At 35.7% G+C, this 9,762-nt stretch overlaps 1 protein-coding gene across 50 annotated transcripts; it reads left to right on the forward strand.

Moving 5' to 3' along the window:
* Positions 1-3,120: 3,120 nt before the first annotated feature.
* Positions 3,121-9,376, forward strand: LOC110940148. Of its 50 annotated transcripts, none has more exons than XR_004894292.1 (16): positions 3,121-3,281; positions 3,359-3,507; positions 3,571-3,673; positions 3,763-3,784; positions 4,191-4,280; positions 4,360-4,536; positions 4,696-4,784; positions 4,855-5,049; positions 5,174-5,315; positions 5,413-5,586; positions 5,830-5,947; positions 6,749-6,847; positions 7,070-7,189; positions 7,272-7,396; positions 8,327-8,419; positions 8,972-9,376. XR_004894292.1 is itself a non-coding variant. In XM_022181708.2 (12 exons), exons 2-7 carry the CDS (start codon positions 4,377-4,379, stop codon positions 5,925-5,927), a joined length of 708 nt encoding a protein of 235 aa, XP_022037400.1. In that variant the 5' UTR covers positions 3,763-4,280; positions 4,360-4,376; the 3' UTR covers positions 5,928-5,947; positions 6,749-6,847; positions 7,070-7,189; positions 7,272-7,396; positions 8,327-8,419; positions 8,972-9,376. The 50 variants fall into 50 exon arrangements, 3 of the variants coding, with proteins under 3 accessions (XP_035846588.1, XP_022037400.1, XP_035846589.1); XR_004894297.1 differs by having other exon boundaries at positions 3,596-3,673; XR_004894294.1 differs by having other exon boundaries at positions 3,596-3,645; positions 3,723-3,784.
* The last annotated feature ends 386 nt before the right edge of the window (positions 9,377-9,762 follow it).

The following is a 9,762-nucleotide window of genomic DNA, read 5'->3' on the forward strand; positions in this document are numbered from 1 at the left end:
CTTGAACATTCAACCTGCAATATGTATTAAAATAAAGTCAACAAAAAGCATGTTGGCGAGTATACAAGTTTTTATACATAGCATAGTACGTGTTTAAAATGTTGCTCATATCCAAATGTGGAATACAATATCATGTCAACAGTATATACTCGAAACGATGTTACTCTACGTGTCCAAACCAAAGTTTAACGCAATTAACGTGCCTACCCAAAAAATATGGGTGGTTTTAACATAGATTAACCTAACAATACCCGTTAATATAACGAGAGGGGCGTTTCTCAACCTATAGCGCTACTATTGTTAGGGGAGGCTTGTACGAAGTTAATGAACACATAGTCATGAATGTTTACATTAGCATAACGTGTCTAACATGATTAAAATGTATCACATAGGGTAAGGATAGAGTGTGCGTAAAATGTTTGATGTGATTGTGATGTTTGATATAGAATACATATTGCACCCAAAAGTGGAAAATAGAAAATGGGTCATGTATACTCACATTGATTGCGTTGCGATTTCTTGTAATAACGCACGAGTAAAGATGGAGAATCCAAGAGATCGAACCAGGCGATTATCCTAATTATTTCAGAATAACATATAATGAACTCGTTATTAGTTGTAGATTAATTATAATCCCCAATGTTTATGATTTACAATTTAATTATTTTGATATGATACTTATTTATAACAAACCGTTTGCGGATTAGTCTCTACATAAAATAAAGTTATAACTTTTACTTAGATAACAAAAGATAGAAAAGTCTCTATTAAATTTTAGGTTTTGATAACGTTGAATCATTTAAAATAATCAAATATTTTATTTAACTAATTAATTAAATAGAATGTTTAAATCTAACCATACATGTTAAATGGCATACTTGTTTTACTCAGTTTGTATACATAGATATGCTTTGATTTTTTGACAAAACAAGTTTGAATCCCAACAAATGCATATGAATACATAAAGAAGATTTCCTTTTTTTTTACTTGACGCACACATATATAAAAAAAAACATTGCCCTGAAACAGTTGGTGATGGTGCCGGAATACGATTGTTTTTAAAACCAGTTGTGTATTATATAACATCATCTTCACGAAAATAAAAGAACCGATCATTAACTGTTGTTTCTTTGGTTCTTATATTACCAACAGTTAACATAAAAGTGATTATGGATAGAATCGAAAAAAAAAGAAAAAGTTTATACCGAATAAAATGACGAGTCGAGTTCCGCCGAACATGGTTTCGAAATGAACAGGTACGAGACTCCATCGTGACTCCGGTTCCGGCGAGACCTCCAACTCCGGTGACTGGTGGTTTATGGAACTCCGATCTCCGGTGAACTTCGAGACCGTGAGAGTGAGAGATAGAGGATGGTGTGTGGTGGTGTTCGGAACAGGTTGTGAAGTGGTGGTTGTTGCCGTGGTTGTTTGCGGCGGTTCAAGAAAGAAAAGAGAAAGGTTATGGCTCTTAAGAATGAAGACAAGGGAGATATTTATAGGCTTGTTTAATCGAAGGCAAAATAGGAAACGCGTAATTTTATTCCATCTCGTCAATCAAGTTCAAGCCGAAAAGGAAAGGATGATAAACTCTTCACGTTTCGTCTCATAAATTATGGAAATCAACTTGTGATTGATTCGTGTGTGCATTATAAAGAGTCTAGGTTCATGATTTACGTCAAAAAAAGAAACACGGGGAATAAATCCCGATGAATCAGTGATCGTGAGAAAGGAAACAGTGTTATTTCTTGTTTTGGTTTGGCGGCAACTGTTGGTTTAAAAGGAAGAATCGAAATTATCGCTCCTTTAAAGTTTAAAAGGTATCTTGCTTGAACCATAAGAAGATCCTGGTGGAGTGGTTAAGTTGTCTTGCTTGTTTTTGAGGGAACCTGGGTTCGAGTTTGGGCACTACCCATGTTTTTGTTTTAAATTTTATAATTTTGCACAAAGACCCCTTAAGTTTAAAGTCAATCAATTAGGTAATTAAACTTGGTTAGTTTATATAACTTAGTTAACCTTACACAAATTGGAAACCCTAACAAAATTATCTAGGTTATTTTTATAAAAATAATATCTTTCAACGATTATTTATTTCGCGAAAAAAATTTCCCTATCAAGGATTAGGATCCAAAATTTCAAAGCGGGTCGGATTTAGATATTCGTTTTCAACGGATGTTACAGTCTCCCCTACTTTAGGAGATTTCGTCCTCGAAATCTAAGAGGAAAACTTCTAAAGATTCAAAATAAAGAATAGATAAGACTATATTGTAACGTTTTGTTAAAAAAAAAATTGTTTTCATGAATGCGTCACATGGCATATAATTTCACATAGTATACAAAAGGTTTAATTAGTTTCACATAGCATAATCATGAATTTCACGTAGTGTAACATGCCAAATGAAAACATAAAAAAAAAGTTAGTTTGTTCACAAGAGAGATTATTATTATTTGTTTTAGATTGCGAAGATAGTGTGATTCGTGTCTCCAAATTTGAGATGAAAGTAACGTTTAAATATAAAGTTTCATTGATAACGAAAAAGAGTTGGCAACTACCTCTGAGGTAAGGAAATCACCCCTAGCTCATTGGTGAAGTTGAAAATTGAGCGAAGCTAATCGTCAAGGTAAGGAAATCACTCCTATCTTGATGATAAACTTGGGAATATGAGTATTAGCATAAAATTTAGAACAATTCACATGACATACTTAGTTAACAAGATTAACGTATCACTGGCATGTGAATAAACATGTCAACCCATCGTGTTCCGCAAAGTTGACTACCCAACATCATCGCAACGAAGAGGGTGTAATGTTGTTAATTTAACATGACCACTAGAATACGGGCGGGCGCTACTCCTATAGCACTACGCATTGTGCTATACATGTTAAGGTGTGGGTGAAAAGACAAGTTCATCACATAAGAATAACCCAGTAATCACGAATCCAGTATAACATACTAGCATACATGTATTAGATTGAAATGATATCTATACTATATATAATATACATATCCAAAGGACTTCTTAAAGTCATTAAAATTTCCTTAAAACACCTCTAAAGCATGATGTACAACTCTTTTAAGCACAAAAAAACTCCACTTTCCACTTATACCCTTTCACCTAATCTAAACGGACACACAAACTAGGGTTTCTCTCATCAATCATTTTGTCTGCCGCTCATCCTCTGCTCTCTCTCTCTCTATGGCGATTGCAATATGGCGACGCCTCTCTCTCGGATCTTGCCAGATCTCTCACCAGATGTGTGAGGATTTCACTAGATCCATGAAGGTAACATCCTTCTCTCTTTATCTCTCTCAAGTTCATAAACAACGCTGAACCTCGAGGTACTGTACAATCGATTTTAGGGTTTGCCATTTCATCCATCTCCCTGCTTCTCTCTCAAAGAAGATCTAGGGTTTCTCTAGGCGGAGCCGAGCCACTGGCTCACTGCGACCTCGCTGGCAGTTTGATACTTCCATGGAACCAAATAGTCCGAGCCGTGTTGGCTTGGCTGGTATTGTGTTCTTACCCTTTTCTCTCTTTTCATTTTTTGTTGAACTGATTCGTTTTTGTACAGCTCATATCACCAAATCCGGTTTCAGTGACACTCTTTTCGTTTTTGGGAGTGAAGAACAAGCAGATCCGGTATCCTGTATGTTCGTAGACCTCATATCACCCCTGTATGTATTTGGTACTTTTGTAGATCTAGGGTTTTTTTGTATTTTTCAGATCCGTAAAATGATGATTTGGGAATTACAAATCAATGCAGAACTTGATTTCGTTTTCCTCAGGTTAACTTTTTCTCTGTCTGCATGTTCACCGAGTTTTGTGTCTGTAATGTTACGATTTTGTTTAATAATGTGTGATAGTGAATGTACAGGTGCAGATCTGGAGTTTTGATTCTTTAGTAGATTTTGAGATTAAAACGAAATTAGTGGTTGAATTGGTTCAATGTCCTGTTAAACAATTTTTAAAAAGAGGATTGAGTGAATTTATTGAGAAGTTTGAATTGGTTAGTATGAAATACTTGCTGCTTAAAAATAGAAATTAAAAATCAAGATCCTCTTTTTAAACATTGTTCAACAGGACATTGAACACTTTGGCAAATAAAAACCATTGTCTTGTCAACAAAGTGATGGCAGAATCAGCAGCAGCCAAAGTGAAATCAATCTTCTTATATCCAATAAAATCCTGCAGGGGCATCTCGGGCTCAGAAGCATCTCTGTCAATTTTCATCTTTTTGTCAGAGTTAGCTCAATAGGCGAAGCTTACCGAAGCCCAACTCAGGTTGACATCATTTTTCCGATACTTTCTTATTGTTTAATGAGTTTAATGTTGAATAATTGATCTTTAACACAATAATTAGTATTAAGAGCACCGGGGATGGATGAGCTGAAGGTTTCATTGTGTAGACCATCTCAAATATGTGAGGGTGTCTCAATTTGGGAATGGTCAATATCGGCTTTGGATGAGGGAGATGAAGCATCTAAATGGTTCACTAATTATGTTGGCAAGCCAAGTCGGTTAGTGTGTTTTAATGAAGGTAATAATGACCTGTTTATTCATCAATTGGTTTTTCAGGTCATGTTTTTACGACAGATATAATAAAATGTGTCAAACATGTTGAGTACAATATTGTAAAGTATGATTATCAATGAACGTGTATAAGTTTACTTGATGTTAATAATTTATGTTGATACAGAGTCAGAGACTAGACATGTGGACCCCAATTATGCATCTGGATTCAGAGTTATGTTTTCTGATGGATATCCGTTCCTTGTAGTGTCCCAGGTTGGTTTTTAAGCTTGTTTTGGTATTATATTCTGTAAATGATAATTATTTTTTAATGCATTTTTGGCAGGAGTCTCTAGATTCATTGAATGAACGTCTTCAGGAACCTATACCAATAAACTGGTTCAGACCAAAGTATGTATCTGTATCTACAACCTTAGTACATTTAAGGCTTGGAAACAAATACAAGTGGCGGTTCTTTGAGTTACATTTAACTAATTAAGGGTGTAAACAAGCCGAGCCCGAGCTCTAGCCGAATCATAATGTCAGTTCAGTCACGTCAGTCCATATCTTGAAGCTTATTTGAGTGTGTCATTAAATAGTATCTGTAACATTAAGTTAGCCTGTTAATAAGTGATCTGATTTCGGACTTCTCAAGTTGTCTACAGGTTCATATACTGTCTGGTGCGAGATCCTTTTGTTTGGTTTAAAAATTGTAGACCATTCTTTGTCGGAGCTTTAGAATTTATATCCGGTGCCGACATAGAAACCGGCATCGATGTCGCAGGGAGCCGGTGGAATTTTTATCAGGTGCCGACATAAAAGATACCCCGAATCGACCCATCCATATGTAAACATGTGTACCGATGAGTTGTAATTAACGATATAACATATTGTTCGTTTTTAGGAGAAATTTGGTATGAAATCGATGAGAGACGAAGAATTTGAGCTTATATCAGCTCTTCACCTCCAAGTCAGCATCATTAGTCAGGCACTCATTTTCGTTACAAGATCACGAAGCTGGTTGTTTGTTGAACGCCCCGGTCTTTTACTCCTCACCGCCTTTTTTATAGCTCAGCTGGTGAGTTTATTTATATTTATGTAACAGTATTTATAATGAAATTAAAGTCTCTTCTGTTTGTTGTGGTACATTTGTATCTTGTCAACTTACGCGAGTTCGATGGAAACTGATTTTATAACCAAAAAAACCGAAACTTTATGAAGCTTTCGAGATTCGAGACCTCAATTTTGGCTTTGTATTTTGGTTCAGGACAAATGTGCAGTATCTTTTTTATATAAATATATGGTATTATGTTGATGACAGGAATATGATTATGTTTCAAGAGTCTAAAAGCAAAGATCAAAGCCACATTTCCTGATGCATTCCCAGACGATTCAACGTTAGAAGCACTCGATGCATGACCAGATCTAGAAGTACCTCGGTAAAACTGTATTTAATGTTTTTTTTTCTTTTCTACTTCTTTTTGTGACATTATTAAATTTCTGTTGACATGATGTTCCCCATTGTCAAAAACCATATAACCTACTTATTGTAGAAGTGAGGTGTTATTATTGATGGTTGTACTTATTGAGTTTAATATACTCTCATACTTGGTTTTAAAATGCGCGCATAATGCATGATGCGCATGACGCGCTTGACGCGCTGATGAGATCGCATCAGGTAACGCGATGCGAGGATGATGCGCCCTAAATCGCATAATGCGGTCTTGATGCGCTCGCTCGATGCGCCCTGATGCGTGCGTTTTTCTGAAGTCGGCCACTATAGAGTAAAATTATACAATGAGCTTGTAAAATGTGCTTAACAAGCTTGTACAATGAGCTGTTGAAGTTGTTAAATGAGTTCCGACATAGATTACTTGTACCTTTTGCATAGACTATTTGTACACTTAAGAGTTCAAGGCTTATTTTGGTTACATTGAACGTCTTTCATGGTATTAGAGCTATTTTGTTGTATTTATATATTTTAATCCCTAAATTTTTAGTGTTTAAAGTTAACAAGTTAAATTATTATCTATAAATATTTTTTTTAGTAACAAATGCCTCGCATCCGTGGTGCGCGCGCATCACGCATCGACTTTTTATATTATTAAGTACATCTTCATGTGTAATTAGTTTGACATATTAGTACATTTTGCATTCTATTACAATACTTTTTAATATAGTCTGAACATGTCAAACTATATGAATAGATTGTTTATAAAAGTAATTGTTTTTTTTAGCAGAATATGACAGATGGTGACCATGAAAGAAATAAAGCCACCTACACTAGAGAAGAAAGAAAGCAACTCTTGTAGCTCTGCAAAGTGCAAGGGGATCTTTAGGTGATTATAATTTTTAAATGGAATGAATGTGTTGATGTGTTGTTGGGCTGATTCAAATTGTGGGTCAATGCTATTGGGCTGCTCTAATCATGGTTGTTTGCCGGGTTCAATGTTTGGCTCATATTTTGTTGTACGGTTGTGGGCTGCAAGGCCTCTTTAGTGTAATTTTGAGTTGTAAGTTATAACTATACACATTGACACGCATATTATATTTGTTTTCAGGCTTACGAACGGTGGGTTGTTCATGACAGGAAGATATTTAAGGAGTTCCTGCTAAGCCAGTAAATCATGAAAATATAACCCCATCAATGATTGGGGACTAAACATGTTACTTTTTAAGTTGTAGGTCTAAAGTTGTTCGTATTTGCTTCATCACTTCTTTTATATCTTTGTTGAAATGAGATGCTTAGTATTGTGTTTGCAGCTGGATGTGACATCAGCTCAGCTTCTTGTGACTGATAGTGACCTCGGGAGTCCAGAATTTAGGAACAACTTACTGATGATACTGAGCTTTAACACAAAACAGTGACACATTGATTAGCGGACAAAGTATGTTTTAATTTAAACTACAAATTTTACTACTGAGCCTTTGTTTCATTTCGTATTAGATTATTAGAACTTACAGCTATGAGCAGCTGGAAGCACTGGAGTGCTTTCAAAATTCAAACCCTTTCACTTCCTTTGTTCTCTATCTCCCTCTCTCAAAAACCTTAATATAATTTCACTTCTTGAACGAACCCGTCGATTGAACAAACACACATTGCATAGAAATAGAGAGAGAGAGAGAGAGAGAGAAAGAGAGAGAGAACAAGTGTTTATCTTGGTTTAAAAAAGCGCGCCTTAAGTGCGCTTAAGCGCAAAGCCTGTTGTACAAGGCGATGGCCTTGTGTGACATGAGGTGCACGATGTACAAGAAGCACAGCTGAGGCGCACTTTTTAGGGTGAAAATCGACCTAAGGCGCAGCTGAGGCGCACGCTGTTTGTACATGTGGTGTTACTATGCTTCTGAGTCTTGTACAACAGGCTTTTTATGCTGTACATTTATGTTTTTTTTTTTCATTTTAAAACATATATAAAGCTTAATTATACCTAAATCATAGGTATTGGACGCTAAACACTTATGGGATATATAAAATAAATTATATAATCACTTTTCGCTTTGCGTACGAAAAGCTCACCGCTTTTGCGCTTCGCTTTATAAAAATCGGTTTTAGACCTCATCGCGTTTGTGCGCTTCCTGCTTTTTTAAACCAAGGTGTTTATTCACATGTTGACGGGTTTCTTGTTGAACTTATCATGTACATAAGTTCCCTGTTACGATTGCGTCTGGCTTTCCATTTAATTTTTTCAATAATTTTTAGGCCGCCCACGGAGCGAAGCGTGGGTGTCACTAGGTGTTTAGTTCCTCAAATATTTGTGACAAGAACTGATCTATCTTTTTCTTACTCTCTTCTATGTTTATTTCTTAAACTTTGACAGATAGAAACACATATTGATACCCGATACAACAGATCCGCTTGGTCATTGGCACTGATGCCAGCTCAGTTTCACAACAGATTGAAGTACTCCAAGGTATTTAGTTCATGCATTTGGCAAAATACTGTGACTAGGCTATAAGTTAGGGGTGTTCAATGCCCAGTTAGGACAGTTTTGATGAAAATTCTTGGTCGGGCCGCTAACTATGGTTTTAGAAAATGACAAACGAAACCGACTGGTTTGAAGTTTTTGTGGTTTGACAGTTTTGAACCAATTATTATATTTAATTTTATACATAATTGAAGTCCTGGCCAATTGGATAACTGTTAATTATTACTAATGTTGCTCATATTTTGAACCTTTGGCTTCACGTGTGATGGGCTTAACATTTTAGTGATGCTGCTAGCTTAGGCTTCAAGTTTAGGAAAAAAATGATATTTATTTTGATTTTTATGCCAAATGAAGCTTATATCTGGAGTGAAAGTTAATATGAAATAAATTGGTTAACATACCATCCTAATTCGAAAAGGCGAGCTATAAAAACTTCATTGATCTCCAAGATAAGCTCCACTAGAATATGTGGGCTTTTCCACCATCCAAGATAAGCTTCATCAGCTATTAGAGCTTTATCTTATCTTCTTTTGTTAGTTTATGCAGGCTTTGCCACCAAATTAGGTGGTGGATTTGGTCAGAAGGTCATTACCCCTTGCTCATCATCAGATGATGACCCAAATTAGGTGGTGGATTTGGTCAGAAGGGCATTACCACTTGCTCACCAGATGATGACCCAAAGAGGGAGGACATTACCACTTGCTCAGATTCTGTTGTTAAAAGAACTACTTAAGAAAATTGACTTTTCGGTTGATATATTTTGGGGTTACTTATAGTATGCAATAAGTAAATTGGGTTATAAAATGTCAATTTTTATGTTTACACAGTGTATTTAGAGCTTACTTAAACAAATTTTGTAACTTAAACATATTTTGTAACTTTTTGTACTTTTAGACATCGCCTAGGTCTTGAGTTGAAAGGGACACCACTTGCTTATATGTATATACTTGCTCTATTTTAAACAATATGGTGGATTAACTTGTTTATTTACGACCTAACCTGAACATGACTTGTTTTTTAAACGTGTCAGGCAGGTGAGCCAACCCTTAAGGGTCCGGACACAATTAGTTAAGACTCAACCCATAGAAACCACTTCTGATGTAATTAAGATATCGGCTAATAAGAACGGTTACAATCATTATAGATGTTGGCCAGATTTTCATGGCTTAGCAAAAAAGGGACCCCACTATTTTGTTTTGGTTCTTCAATACACGACTGTCGCAAGTAAACACTTAGCATAAGAAGACTTAATTTTAGAATTTTGTTGTATATACCTTTGAATGTTAAATATAGATCAGAAATTATAGGCGGATTGGTTTGATTATTTT

The sequence above is a fragment of the Helianthus annuus genome, chromosome 5 (assembly GCF_002127325.2).
Source record: "Helianthus annuus cultivar XRQ/B chromosome 5, HanXRQr2.0-SUNRISE, whole genome shotgun sequence".
In the NCBI taxonomy this organism is placed as follows: domain Eukaryota; kingdom Viridiplantae; phylum Streptophyta; class Magnoliopsida; order Asterales; family Asteraceae; genus Helianthus; species Helianthus annuus.

Excerpts from the sequence above, each read along its gene's own strand:
- LOC110940148 (XM_022181708.2), top strand. The coding sequence starts at position 4,377 with ATGGATGAGCTGAAGGTTTCATTGTGTAGACCATCTCAAATATGTGAG. Across the intron at positions 4,537-4,695 it reads GTTAGTGTGTTTTAATGAAG|AGTCAGAGACTAGACATGTG; the intron begins GTAATAATGACC and ends ATGTTGATACAG. Across the intron at positions 4,785-4,854 it reads CGTTCCTTGTAGTGTCCCAG|GAGTCTCTAGATTCATTGAA; the intron begins GTTGGTTTTTAA and ends CATTTTTGGCAG.